General features: G+C 46.0%; 1 protein-coding gene across 2 annotated transcripts in view; it reads right to left on the bottom strand.

Moving 5' to 3' along the window:
* Window positions 1-15,221, bottom strand: part of LOC120020685 (rho GTPase-activating protein 29-like) — a 72,253-nt gene that overhangs the window by 29,603 nt on the left and 27,429 nt on the right. For both annotated transcript variants that reach the window (XM_038964389.1, XM_038964390.1), the window contains 3 exons: window positions 11,477-11,626; window positions 10,144-10,208; window positions 8,773-8,883 (listed from right to left, as the gene is read on the bottom strand). In XM_038964389.1, coding sequence (XP_038820317.1) covers window positions 8,773-8,883; window positions 10,144-10,208; window positions 11,477-11,626 — 326 coding nt within the window. The remainder of the gene's footprint in view (window positions 1-8,772; window positions 8,884-10,143; window positions 10,209-11,476; window positions 11,627-15,221) is intronic.

Below are 15,221 nucleotides of genomic sequence, written 5' to 3'. Positions count from 1 at the left end.
CCTACCTGTACTAGTGTGTTACAGAGCGTCAGTCCTACCTGTACTAGTGTGTTATACAGCATCAGTCCTACCTGTACTAGTGTGTTATAGAGTGTCAGTACTACCTGTACTAGTGTGTTACAGAGCGTCAGTCCTACCTGTACTAGTGTGTTATAGAGCGTCAGTCCTACCTGTACTAGTGTGTTATAGAGCGTCAGTCCTACCTGTACTAGTGTGTTATACAGCGTCAGTCCTACCTGTACTAGTGTGTTACAGAGCGTCAGTCCTACCTGTACTAGTGTGTTACAGAGCGTCAGTCCTACCTGTACCAGTGTGTTATAGAGCGTCAGTCCTACCTCGTCCGTCCTACCTGTACTAGTGTGTTATAGAGCGTCAGTCCTACCTGTACTAGTGTGTTACAGAGCGTCAGTCCTACCTGTACTAGTGTGTTACAGAGCGTCAGTCCTACCTGTACCAGTGTGTTATACAGCGTCAGTCCTACCTGTACTAGTGTGTTACACAGCGTGTCCTACCTGTACTAGTGTGTTATAAGTCCTACCTGTACTAGTGTGTTATAGAGCGTCAGTCCTACCTGTACTAGTGTGTTATAGAGCGTCAGTCCTACCTGTACTAGTGTGTTATAGAGCGTCAGTCCTACCTGTACTAGTGTGTTACAGAGCGTCAGTCCTACCTGTACTAGTGTGTTATAGAGCGTCAGTCCTACCTGTACTAGTGTGTTATAGAGCGTCAGTCCTACCTGTACTAGTGTGTTATAGAGCGTCAGTCCTACCTGTACTAGTGTGTTATAGCGCGTCAGTCCTACCTGTACTAGTGTGTTACAGAGCGTCAGTCCTACCTGTACTAGTGTGTTATAGAGCGTCAGTCCTACCTGTACTAGTGTGTTATAGCGTCAGTCCTACCTGTACCAGTGTGTTACACAGCGTCAGTCCTACCTGTACTAGTGTGTTATAGAGCGTCAGTCCTACCTGTACTAGTGTGTTATAGAGCGTCAGTCCTACCTGTACTAGTGTGTTATAGAGCGTCAGTCCTACCTGTACTAGTGTGTTATAGAGCGTCAGTCCTACCTGTACTAGTGTGTTACAGAGCGTCAGTCCTACCTGTACCAGTGTGTTATAGAGCGTCAGTCCTACCTGTACTAGTGTGTTACAGAGCGTCAGTCCTACCTGTACTAGTGTGTTACAGAGCGTCAGTCCTACCTGTACTAGTGTGTTACAGAGCGTCAGTCCTACCTGTACTAGTGTGTTACAGAGCGTCAGTCCTACCTGTACTAGTGTGTTACAGAGTGTCAGTACTACCTGTACTAGTGTGTTACAGAGCGTCAGTCCTACCTGTATTAGTGTGTTATAGCGTCAGTCCTACCTGTACTAGTGTGTTACAGAGCGTCAGTCCTACCTGTACTAGTGTGTTATACAGCGTCAGTCCTACCTGTACTAGTGTGTTACAGAGCGTCAGTCCTACCTGTACTAGTGTGTTATACAGCGTCAGTCCTACCTGTACTAGTGTGTTACAGAGCGTCAGTCCTACCTGTACTAGTGTGTTACAGAGCGTCAGTCCTACCTGTACTAGTGTGTTATAGAGCGTCAGTCCTACCTGTACTAGTGTGTTACAGAGCGTCAGTCCTACCTGTACTAGTGTGTTACAGAGCGTCAGTCCTACCTGTACTAGTGTGTTACAGAGCGTCAGTCCTACCTGTACTAGTGTGTTACAGAGCGTCAGTCCTACCTGTACCAGTGTGTTATAGAGCGTCAGTCCTACCTGTACTAGTGTGTTATAGAGCGTCAGTCCTACCTGTACTAGTGTGTTACAGAGCGTCAGTCCTACCTGTACTAGTGTGTTACAGAGCGTCAGTCCTACCTGTACCAGTGTGTTATAGAGCGTCAGTCCTACCTCGTCCGTCCTACCTGTACTAGTGTGTTATAGAGTGTCAGTACTACCTGTACTAGTGTGTTACAGAGCGTCAGTCCTACCTGTACTAGTGTGTTATAGAGCGTCAGTCCTACCTGTACTAGTGTGTTATAGAGCGTCAGTCCTACCTGTACTAGTGTGTTATACAGCGTCAGTCCTACCTGTACTAGTGTGTTACAGAGCGTCAGTCCTACCTGTACTAGTGTGTTACAGAGCGTCAGTCCTACCTGTACTAGTGTGTTACAGAGCGTCAGTCCTACCTGTACTAGTGTGTTATAGAGCGTCAGTCCTACCTGTACTAGTGTGTTACAGAGCGTCAGTCCTACCTGTACTAGTGTGTTATAGAGCGTCAGTCCTACCTGTACTAGTGTGTTACAGAGCGTCAGTCCTACCTGTACTAGTGTGTTACAGAGCGTCAGTCCTACCTGTACTAGTGTGTTATACAGCGTCAGTCCTACCTGTACTAGTGTGTTATAGAGCGTCAGTCCTACCTGTACCAGTGTGTTATAGAGCGTCAGTCCTACCTGTACTAGTGTGTTACAGAGCGTCAGTCCTACCTGTACTAGTGTGTTACAGAGCGTCAGTCCTACCTGTACTAGTGTGTTACAGAGCGTCAGTCCTACCTGTACTAGTGTGTTACAGAGCGTCAGTCCTACCTGTACTAGTGTGTTATACAGCGTCAGTCCTACCTGTACTAGTGTGTTACAGAGCGTCAGTCCTACCTGTACTAGTGTGTTACAGAGCGTCAGTCCTACCTGTACTAGTGTGTTATACAGCGTCAGTCCTACCTGTACTAGTGTGTTATAGAGCGTCAGTCCTACCTGTACTAGTGTGTTACAGAGTGTCAGTACTACCTGTACTAGTGTGTTACAGAGCGTCAGTCCTACCTGTATTAGTGTGTTATAGCGTCAGTCCTACCTGTACTAGTGTGTTACAGAGCGTCAGTCCTACCTGTACTAGTGTGTTATACAGCGTCAGTCCTACCTGTACTAGTGTGTTACAGAGCGTCAGTCCTACCTGTACTAGTGTGTTATACAGCGTCAGTCCTACCTGTACTAGTGTGTTACAGAGCGTCAGTCCTACCTGTACTAGTGTGTTACAGAGCGTCAGTCCTACCTGTACTAGTGTGTTATAGAGCGTCAGTCCTACCTGTACTAGTGTGTTACAGAGCGTCAGTCCTACCTGTACTAGTGTGTTACAGAGCGTCAGTCCTACCTGTACTAGTGTGTTACAGAGCGTCAGTCCTACCTGTACTAGTGTGTTACAGAGCGTCAGTCCTACCTGTACCAGTGTGTTATAGAGCGTCAGTCCTACCTGTACTAGTGTGTTACAGAGCGTCAGTCCTACCTGTACTAGTGTGTTACAGAGCGTCAGTCCTACCTGTACTAGTGTGTTACAGAGCGTCAGTCCTACCTGTACCAGTGTGTTATAGAGCGTCAGTCCTACCTCGTCCGTCCTACCTGTACTAGTGTGTTATAGAGTGTCAGTACTACCTGTACTAGTGTGTTACAGAGCGTCAGTCCTACCTGTACTAGTGTGTTATAGAGCGTCAGTCCTACCTGTACTAGTGTGTTATAGAGCGTCAGTCCTACCTGTACTAGTGTGTTATACAGCGTCAGTCCTACCTGTACTAGTGTGTTACAGAGCGTCAGTCCTACCTGTACTAGTGTGTTACAGAGCGTCAGTCCTACCTGTACTAGTGTGTTACAGAGCGTCAGTCCTACCTGTACTAGTGTGTTATAGAGCGTCAGTCCTACCTGTACTAGTGTGTTACAGAGCGTCAGTCCTACCTGTACTAGTGTGTTATAGAGCGTCAGTCCTACCTGTACTAGTGTGTTACAGAGCGTCAGTCCTACCTGTACTAGTGTGTTACAGAGCGTCAGTCCTACCTGTACTAGTGTGTTATACAGCGTCAGTCCTACCTGTACTAGTGTGTTATAGAGCGTCAGTCCTACCTGTACTAGTGTGTTACAGAGCGTCAGTCCTACCTGTACTAGTGTGTTACAGAGCGTCAGTCCTACCTGTACTAGTGTGTTATACAGCATCAGTCCTACCTGTACTAGTGTGTTATACAGCGTCAGTCCTACCTGTACTAGTGTGTTATACAGCGTCAGTCCTACCTGTACTAGTGTGTTATACAGCGTCAGTCCTACCTGTACTAGTGTGTTACAGAGCGTCAGTCCTACCTGTACTAGTGTGTTATACAGCGTCAGTCCTACCTGTACCAGTGTGTTATACAGCGTGTCCTACCTGTACTAGTGTGTTATAGAGCGTCAGTCCTACCTGTACCAGTGTGTTATAGAGCGTCAGTCCTACCTGTACTAGTGTGTTACAGAGCGTCAGTCCTACCTGTACTAGTGTGTTACAGAGCGTCAGTCCTACCTGTACTAGTGTGTTACAGAGCGTCAGTCCTACCTGTACTAGTGTGTTACAGAGCGTCAGTCCTACCTGTACTAGTGTGTTATACAGCGTCAGTCCTACCTGTACTAGTGTGTTACAGAGCGTCAGTCCTACCTGTACTAGTGTGTTACAGAGCGTCAGTCCTACCTGTACTAGTGTGTTATACAGCGTCAGTCCTACCTGTACTAGTGTGTTATAGAGCGTCAGTCCTACCTGTACTAGTGTGTTACAGAGTGTCAGTACTACCTGTACTAGTGTGTTACAGAGCGTCAGTCCTACCTGTATTAGTGTGTTATAGCGTCAGTCCTACCTGTACTAGTGTGTTACAGAGCGTCAGTCCTACCTGTACTAGTGTGTTATACAGCGTCAGTCCTACCTGTACTAGTGTGTTACAGAGCGTCAGTCCTACCTGTACTAGTGTGTTATACAGCGTCAGTCCTACCTGTACTAGTGTGTTACAGAGCGTCAGTCCTACCTGTACTAGTGTGTTACAGAGCGTCAGTCCTACCTGTACTAGTGTGTTATAGAGCGTCAGTCCTACCTGTACTAGTGTGTTACAGAGCGTCAGTCCTACCTGTACTAGTGTGTTACAGAGCGTCAGTCCTACCTGTACTAGTGTGTTACAGAGCGTCAGTCCTACCTGTACTAGTGTGTTACAGAGCGTCAGTCCTACCTGTACCAGTGTGTTATAGAGCGTCAGTCCTACCTGTACTAGTGTGTTACAGAGCGTCAGTCCTACCTGTACTAGTGTGTTACAGAGCGTCAGTCCTACCTGTACTAGTGTGTTACAGAGCGTCAGTCCTACCTGTACTAGTGTGTTACAGAGCGTCAGTCCTACCTGTACTAGTGTGTTATACAGCGTCAGTCCTACCTGTACTAGTGTGTTACAGAGCGTCAGTCCTACCTGTACTAGTGTGTTATACAGCGTCAGTCCTACCTGTACTAGTGTGTTACAGAGCGTCAGTCCTACCTGTACTAGTGTGTTACAGAGCGTCAGTCCTACCTGTACTAGTGTGTTATAGAGCGTCAGTCCTACCTGTACTAGTGTGTTACAGAGCGTCAGTCCTACCTGTACTAGTGTGTTACAGAGCGTCAGTCCTACCTGTACTAGTGTGTTACAGAGCGTCAGTCCTACCTGTACTAGTGTGTTACAGAGCGTCAGTCCTACCTGTACCAGTGTGTTATAGAGCGTCAGTCCTACCTGTACTAGTGTGTTATAGAGCGTCAGTCCTACCTGTACTAGTGTGTTACAGAGCGTCAGTCCTACCTGTACTAGTGTGTTACAGAGCGTCAGTCCTACCTGTACCAGTGTGTTATAGAGCGTCAGTCCTACCTCGTCCGTCCTACCTGTACTAGTGTGTTATAGAGTGTCAGTACTACCTGTACTAGTGTGTTACAGAGCGTCAGTCCTACCTGTACTAGTGTGTTATAGAGCGTCAGTCCTACCTGTACTAGTGTGTTATAGAGCGTCAGTCCTACCTGTACTAGTGTGTTATACAGCGTCAGTCCTACCTGTACTAGTGTGTTATAGAGCGTCAGTCCTACCTGTACTAGTGTGTTATACAGCGTCAGTCCTACCTGTACTAGTGTGTTACAGAGCGTCAGTCCTACCTGTACTAGTGTGTTACAGAGCGTCAGTCCTACCTGTACTAGTGTGTTACAGAGCGTCAGTCCTACCTGTACTAGTGTGTTATAGAGCGTCAGTCCTACCTGTACTAGTGTGTTACAGAGCGTCAGTCCTACCTGTACTAGTGTGTTATAGAGCGTCAGTCCTACCTGTACTAGTGTGTTACAGAGCGTCAGTCCTACCTGTACTAGTGTGTTATAGAGCGTCAGTCCTACCTGTACTAGTGTGTTACAGAGCGTCAGTCCTACCTGTACTAGTGTGTTACAGAGCGTCAGTCCTACCTGTACTAGTGTGTTATACAGCGTCAGTCCTACCTGTACTAGTGTGTTATAGAGCGTCAGTCCTACCTGTACTAGTGTGTTACAGAGCGTCAGTCCTACCTGTACTAGTGTGTTACAGAGCGTCAGTCCTACCTGTACTAGTGTGTTATACAGCATCAGTCCTACCTGTACTAGTGTGTTATACAGCGTCAGTCCTACCTGTACTAGTGTGTTATACAGCGTCAGTCCTACCTGTACTAGTGTGTTATACAGCGTCAGTCCTACCTGTACTAGTGTGTTACAGAGCGTCAGTCCTACCTGTACTAGTGTGTTATACAGCGTCAGTCCTACCTGTACCAGTGTGTTATACAGCGTGTCCTACCTGTACTAGTGTGTTATAGAGCGTCAGTCCTACCTGTACCAGTGTGTTATAGAGCGTCAGTCCTACCTGTACTAGTGTGTTACAGAGCGTCAGTCCTACCTGTACTAGTGTGTTACAGAGCGTCAGTCCTACCTGTACTAGTGTGTTACAGAGCGTCAGTCCTACCTGTACTAGTGTGTTACAGAGCGTCAGTCCTACCTGTACTAGTGTGTTATACAGCGTCAGTCCTACCTGTACTAGTGTGTTACAGAGCGTCAGTCCTACCTGTACTAGTGTGTTACAGAGCGTCAGTCCTACCTGTACTAGTGTGTTATACAGCGTCAGTCCTACCTGTACTAGTGTGTTATAGAGCGTCAGTCCTACCTGTACTAGTGTGTTACAGAGTGTCAGTACTACCTGTACTAGTGTGTTACAGAGCGTCAGTCCTACCTGTATTAGTGTGTTATAGCGTCAGTCCTACCTGTACTAGTGTGTTACAGAGCGTCAGTCCTACCTGTACTAGTGTGTTATACAGCGTCAGTCCTACCTGTACTAGTGTGTTACAGAGCGTCAGTCCTACCTGTACTAGTGTGTTATACAGCGTCAGTCCTACCTGTACTAGTGTGTTACAGAGCGTCAGTCCTACCTGTACTAGTGTGTTACAGAGCGTCAGTCCTACCTGTACTAGTGTGTTATAGAGCGTCAGTCCTACCTGTACTAGTGTGTTACAGAGCGTCAGTCCTACCTGTACCAGTGTGTTATAGAGCGTCAGTCCTACCTGTACTAGTGTGTTATAGAGCGTCAGTCCTACCTGTACTAGTGTGTTACAGAGCGTCAGTCCTACCTGTACTAGTGTGTTACAGAGCGTCAGTCCTACCTGTACCAGTGTGTTATAGAGCGTCAGTCCTACCTCGTCCGTCCTACCTGTACTAGTGTGTTATAGAGTGTCAGTACTACCTGTACTAGTGTGTTACAGAGCGTCAGTCCTACCTGTACTAGTGTGTTACAGAGCGTCAGTCCTACCTGTACCAGTGTGTTATAGAGCGTCAGTCCTACCTCGTCCGTCCTACCTGTACTAGTGTGTTATAGAGTGTCAGTACTACCTGTACTAGTGTGTTACAGAGCGTCAGTCCTACCTGTACTAGTGTGTTATAGAGCGTCAGTCCTACCTGTACTAGTGTGTTATAGAGCGTCAGTCCTACCTGTACTAGTGTGTTATAGAGCGTCAGTCCTACCTGTACTAGTGTGTTATACAGCGTCAGTCCTACCTGTACTAGTGTGTTACAGAGCGTCAGTCCTACCTGTACTAGTGTGTTACAGAGCGTCAGTCCTACCTGTACTAGTGTGTTACAGAGCGTCAGTCCTACCTGTACTAGTGTGTTATAGAGCGTCAGTCCTACCTGTACTAGTGTGTTATAGAGCGTCAGTCCTACCTGTACTAGTGTGTTACAGAGCGTCAGTCCTACCTGTACTAGTGTGTTATAGAGCGTCAGTCCTACCTGTACTAGTGTGTTACAGAGCGTCAGTCCTACCTGTACTAGTGTGTTACAGAGCGTCAGTCCTACCTGTACTAGTGTGTTATACAGCGTCAGTCCTACCTGTACTAGTGTGTTATAGAGCGTCAGTCCTACCTGTACTAGTGTGTTACAGAGCGTCAGTCCTACCTGTACTAGTGTGTTACAGAGCGTCAGTCCTACCTGTACTAGTGTGTTATACAGCATCAGTCCTACCTGTACTAGTGTGTTATACAGCGTCAGTCCTACCTGTACTAGTGTGTTACAGAGCGTCAGTCCTACCTGTACCAGTGTGTTATACAGCGTCAGTCCTACCTGTACCAGTGTGTTACACAGCGTGTCCTACCTGTACTAGTGTGTTATAGAGCGTCAGTCCTACCTGTACTAGTGTGTTATAGAGCGTCAGTCCTACCTGTACTAGTGTGTTATAGCGTCAGTCCTACCTGTACTAGTGTGTTATAGAGCGTCAGTCCTACCTGTACTAGTGTGTTATAGAGCGTCAGTCCTACCTGTACTAGTGTGTTACAGAGCGTCAGTCCTACCTGTACTAGTGTGTTACAGAGCGTCAGTCCTACCTGTACTAGTGTGTTACAGAGCGTCAGTCCTACCTGTACTAGTGTGTTATAGCGTCAGTCCTACCTGTACTAGTGTGTTATAGAGCGTCAGTCCTACCCGTACTAGTGTGTTACAGAGCGTCATTCCTACCTGAATGAATTTGTTGGTCTGCAGGGCAGTGGCCGTCTGCAGGAGGAGTTGGCTGTACTCTGTGTCATTCTTAAACGTAGAGATATAGGTATCCCTGAATGGCATGTAGTCCTGTGGGCCAGACAAACAGACATTAAGGAAAAAAGAATAATTAGTCACATTCTCGTCCTGTGTGTGCACTTCAAAGAGAGACTGAACACACCGATTCCACGTTTCTCTGTTGCTCATTTAAGAAAAACGAGATTTCTGTTTTTTTTGGGGATGTGGTTGTGACGAGGCAGTTACTGATGTTTTTTTTCTTCAAATTAGGAACCAAATGAAGATCACTTCCTCAAAATAGTCAGAATCTCTAAAGTAATGAAATCTCATGAAATCTTTAATTCGTTTTGACAAGGTTTTAGCCGAGCAATTTTTTACATCTAGCTAAGGTGTTTTGGTGAAGTATGTCTCAAGACACAAAATGGGACGACGTGTCGTCTTATTTAAACAATGTCCGATCCCCTGCGCTGCTGGGCCGGTCTGTCTCACTGTCTGGTTCTGCAGCAGGATTGGGATAGAGAGCAATGACTGCAGCTGTTTATCGCGTGTTAGTGGTCATTGTCGCAAAAAGATATATATCAAAAACCCCAAAACCCTCAAGTCAGTCATAACGAACTCACTTACAAAACTCAGTTTTGGACGAGACTGACTTTATGAACAAAATTATCTCATTTACACTTTGTAGTTAATTTTGACACTAGAATCAAATGTTGGACTAATATCGATGCACATAGAGCTGTTTTCTATCAGTCAAGTTGTTCACTGCCATCAGTTGCCCTTTAAGAGGGTAAGCTATGTTTTAATCTGTTGAGCTGCAGTTTTAAAGTATAGACACCCACCGAGTGTACAAAACATTAGGAACACCTGCTCTTTCCATGACAGACCACAGCAGGTGAATGTAGGTTAAACCCACTTCAAATCAGTGTAGACGAAGGGGAGGAGACAGGTTAAAAGAAGGCTTCTTAAGCTTTGAGACAATTGGCACATGGATTGTGTGTGTGTGTGTGTGCCATTCAGAGGGTGAATGGGCAAGACAAAAGATTGAAGTGCCTTTAAACAGGGTATGGTAGTTGGTGCCAGGTGCACCGGTTTGAGAAAAAAAAAACAGCCAACTTGACACAACTGTGAGAAGCATTGGAGTCAACATGGGTCAGCATCCCTGTGGGAACACTTTCGACACCTTGTAGAGTCCATGCCTTGACAAATTGAGGCTGTTCTGAGGGAAAAGGGGAGGGGGTGCAACTCAATATTAGGAAGGTGTTCCTAATGCTTTGTACACCCAGTGTATATCCGTGATCTGTGCTTGTGGTGAATTATTCTAAAACATATTACCTGTTGACTCGCCAGCATCTTTGCAGATTCTGCCATTTTGGCACAGCTCTTGGCACATTCAATGTCTGGGGGGGGAGAGATAGCAGATAAGTCAGTGTGGATGTGTTGTTTGTTCACAAATTAGTAAGCACGTCCGTCCACTAACACGTAGCGTTAAGATTTCCCTTCACTGGAACTAAAGGGGCCGAGCCCAAAGCATGAAAAACAGCCCCAGACCATTATTCCTCCTCCACCAAACTTTACAGTTGGCACTATGCATTCGGGCAGGCAGCGTTCTCCTGACATCCGCCAAACCAAGATTCTTCCGTCGGACTGCCAGATGGTGAAGCGTGATTCATCCCTCCAGAGAACACATTTTCACTGCTACAGGGTCCAATGGCGGCGAGCTCTACACCACTCCAGCCGACGCTTGGCATTGCGCATGGTGATCTTAGGCTTGTGTGCAGATGCTCGGCCATGGAAACCCATTTCATGAAACTCCCGACGAACAGTTATTGTGCTGACGTTGCTTCCAGAGGACGTTTGTGCAACCTAGTACAGACGATATTTACGCGCTATGCGCTTCAGCACTTGGTGGTCCCGTTCTGTGAGCTTGTGTGGCCTACCACTTCACGGCTGAGCCGTTGTCGCTCCTAGACGTTTCCACTTCACAATAACAGCACTTACAGTTGACCGGGGCAGCTCTAGCAGGGCATATATTTTACAAACTGACTTGTTGGAAAGGTGGCATCCTATAACCACGTCCCACGTTGAAAGTCACTGAGCTCTTCAGTAAGGCCATTCTACTGCCAATGTTTGTCTATGGAGACTGCATGGCTGTGTGCTCGATTTTATACACCAGTCAGCAACAGGTGTGGCTGAATTAGCCAAATCCACTCATTTGAAGGGGTGTCCACATACTTTTGTATTTATAGTGTATGTCCACTAACATGGACGTGGGCCAAAATTTCCCTCCACAGCGACGTGAGAGACTGATCAACATTTACAGGAAGTGTTTGGTTGGAGTCATTACAGCTAAAGGTGGAACAACCACTTATTCAGTGTAAAAGGGGAGCAATTACTTTTTTCACACAGAGGCATTTGGTGTTACACACAACTTGTTAATTAAATTAATGAAATGAGTATGAACATTTTGATTCCATTTATTTAAATTAGTCGGTTTTGACTGAAGATCGGCAGTAAATACCTTTTCACTGCACTATGAGTTGGGCCTGAGGTATTTCTTAGCCAGGTGTGCGAGCCGTGTATGTGTATGTGTGAGTTGTGTATGTGTGTGTGTGTGTGTGTGTGTGTAGGTCGTGAGTGTGTGCATGCTTGCAGGTGTCTAACTAACCCAGTCCCAGGCGCTTGTCGACCCAGGCCAGCAGATCTTTGGTGTACTTAGACCAGGCCTTGGCATAGAGCAGAGCTGACTCCACCCCGCTGTCGTTCTTCTGCAGCGTCAGGTCAACATCCTCCTCCTCAGACAGCGCCACCTCTGGGCCTGGAGAGGTAGTACAGGAGGAGCATCTATCAAATAGTTTCTACTGTTGTTATTACACGTCCTAACCACATGACCTAACAGGGCTCATAGGGGTAGTGCACTACTTTAGACCAGGGCCCATAGGGGACGCAGGCATGGGGTTTCTGTAGAACCAGATACCAAGCAGATGGATGGGAGGGGTGAATCAGAGGAAGAATTATTCACACAGTTAGAAAATGGGCAGTCAGCGATTGGTAAATTAATTTTACCTAATGAATTTGAGAGTGGTTAAATTTCCAGCCCCATTACCTCAGCTGTTTACCAAAACAGTGGCGGGATGACGGCGCTTTGATAATTGAGGTTGCCCGGTTAAGCAGTCCCATAGACTCCATATGTATTCTTGTGAGTTGACTAGGACAGTCTTAAGACTGGCCTCTAGACTGGAGACCCACCCTACACTAAGCGATGAGAAATCAAGGACAGGTATGAATGACACATTCAGTACCCCTAGAAGCGTGACATATAGCAGCTTAAATTAACTTTTTTTATTTTACCTTTATTTATTTAACTAGGGGAGTCAGTTAAGAACAAATTCTTATTTTCAATGACGGCCTAGGAACGGTGGGTTAACTGCCTTTGTTCAGAAACAGAACGACAGATTTTTACCTTGTCAGCTCGGGGATTCGATCTTGCAACCTTTCGGTTACTAGTCCAAACGCTCTAACCACTAGGCTACCCTGCCGCCCCAGAATGCAGGTACGAATGACAAATCACTCCTACATAGTAAAAGCACAACATATAGCTGTATATGGCCTAGTTTTAAATTCTATGCTATGCGTACATAGCGATGTCATAAAACCCTGTCATAACTTCTCTGACCTCACATCCCAGCTGCCTTCCATATGATTCAATACAGGCTTCAGCATTACAGAGCTAACACAGTCACCCCTCCCATCCATCTGCTTGGTATCTGGTTCTACAGAAACTCCATGCTTGCGTCCCCTATGGGCCCTGGTCTAAAGTAGGGCACCACGCAGAGACCAGTGGCACTATGCAGAGACTAGGGTACCATTTGGGACTTGGTCCATGTGTTTTGCATAACACAGAAATACTTCTAAAACAGCCAAAGAATGTCAGCCATTTGGTGGTAAAAAGCCACAGCCCAGGCTGAACGCCATCTGTAGCCGAATTAACAGGGGTCTGTGCTAAGGGCTAAAGGCTACTAAAGGCTAAAGGCTAAGGGCTAAAGGTTAAGGGCTACTAAAGGCTAAGGGCTAAAGGCTAAGGGCTAAGGGCTAAAGGCTAAGGGCTAAGGGCTAAGGGCTAAAGGTTAAGGGCTACTAAAGGCTAAGGGCTAAAGGCTAAGGGCTAAAGGTTAAGGGCTACTAAAGGCTAAGGGCTAAAGGTAAATGGTGTTGCATATAGCCTAGGACAAAAAACACTTCTCATCCAACCTGACAGAACTTGAGAGGACCTGCAGAGAAGAAATGGGAGAAACTCCCCAAATACATGTGTGCCAAGCTTGTAGCGTCATATCCAAGAAGACTCAAGGCTGTAATCGTTGCCAAGGGTGCTTCAACAAAGTACTGAGTAAAGGATCTGAATACTTATGTAAATGTGATTTTTCCATTTTTTAATTGTAATACATTTGCAAATTTTTTACATTTTGTTTAAACTGTTTTTGCTGTGTCATTATGGGTTATTGACCATGGTAACTGATCAAAACCTTAGTAAAACCTTGACAAAGTACAGGCTCAGTGAGCACAGCCTTGCCATTGAGAAGGGTAGACACAGGAAAGCCTGTCTCCCTGTAGAGAAAAGGCTATGTAACCACTGCACAACAACAGAACCTGAGACGGAGCTGCATTTCCTGACAAAATGTTAAAGATATAAAACTATTAGAGAGTGTCATTTCCCCAAATGTGAAACCTTTATTCAAGGTTTCAAAGACCTCTCTGATGAGAGTAGGCTACCCGTCCTGTTGGGGGAGGACGCAGAGAGCTGTGGGTTGGCAGCGCACTACATTGCTGCCTGCCATAAGATGAGGGACAGTGTCTGACAGACCAATCAACCTGCACATGGCCTATATGCTTATTGTTCAGTGTATGGCTATTTTGACCCTTGGTTATTGTTGTTACTGTTGACAATTTTGATTGTTAATATTATAAATCTCCAAAGAAAGCTTTGGCACTATGTACATTGTTACATCATTCCAATAAAGCAAACAGAGAGAGAGCGAGAGAGAAGGCTGAGCAACCACAGCAGAACCTGAGACAGAGCTGCATTTCCTTACAAAATGTCAAAAGTATAAAACTAGAGTTTGGGGAAATTTGGGGAAATGACACTCAAGGTTCTGATGAGTTCTGATGAGAATAGGCTACCCGTCCTGTTGGGGGAGGACGCAGAGAGCTGTGGGTTGGCAGCGCACTACATTGCTGCCTGCCATAAGTTGAGGGACAGTGTCTGACAGACCAATCAACCTCCACATGTCCTCTATGCTTATTGTTATTGTTGAATGTCTGGTTATTTTGACCCTTGGTTATTGTTGTTACTGTTGTCCCGTTGACAATTTAGATTCTTATTATTTTAATATTGTAAATATCCAAAGTGGCAATATGTACATTGTTACGTCATGCCAATAAAGCAAATGGGGGGAGATGCTCAACGTGAGTTCCTGATTTATTTATCTGTTTTTTGTTATTTTTAGAATGAGATGAATAAAGAAGAAGTGATGAACAACTCTATTCAATCAGAATAGAAAAAAAGTTAACTTTACGCTTCAAATTAAGTTGACTCTCGCTAGCTAGCTACACAACAAAAACCTAGCCAACAGGCTATCAAGCTAGCCAGAAAAATTGAGCTAGAACAAACCTAGCAACGGGGAATAAAATACTACATCAAACAACCAAACTGAGTGAGTAAACCAAAAAAGGAGCACGTACTCTAACTTTAGACATATCTTCTGGGTTTTTTTGTGTGAATATTTTTCACTATTTTTGCTGGTTTTTTGAGCTAAATTGGAGCTAGCTAGGTAGCAAGAGCAGAAGACAAACAAAACAGGTTGCCATTACAAACAGAGCAGCAGCAGTAGCAGAGCCCACAGGCACCGTGTCCCCACTCCCCCTCAGCGTCCATTCTCCACCTTCCAGAGGCCAAAAATGACACAACGAGGAAAGCTAGTAAAACAGAAACTACTAAAGTGGAGGCCAGAAACAATTTTTTGCAGACCTACACAAAAAAAACAGTGATATGAGTCATCTCATCTTTCTCACTGCCCAGCCAAACGCATGGCGCTCAGCAGTCTGTAATGGGTGGAAGCACAACACCATGATAACAATCAACCTTTACAAGACTGGGACTGTCATGGTGCAAGGTAACATTAGGCTGTTTGAAACAGACTTTCAGACCGTTAAGGAGAGAGCGGAGAGAGAGAAGGACACCACCAGTGACATGCCCTCCCACCAGCACCACCCTCACCCCTACTCTCCCCACCCACAAAGGCACATCCAGCACCTCTCTTCCCACCCTAGCGGAGGACACGCCCCAGGAGGAGAGCGACCCCCTCAGTGCAGAGCAGGCTCAGGCCCTCCTCACCACCATGGCTGCCATGAGGGAT

This window comes from Salvelinus namaycush, chromosome 25, assembly GCF_016432855.1.
Source record: "Salvelinus namaycush isolate Seneca chromosome 25, SaNama_1.0, whole genome shotgun sequence".
Classification (NCBI taxonomy): Eukaryota; Metazoa; Chordata; class Actinopteri; order Salmoniformes; family Salmonidae; genus Salvelinus; species Salvelinus namaycush.
This window is presented reverse-complemented; position numbering and strand designations above follow the sequence as displayed.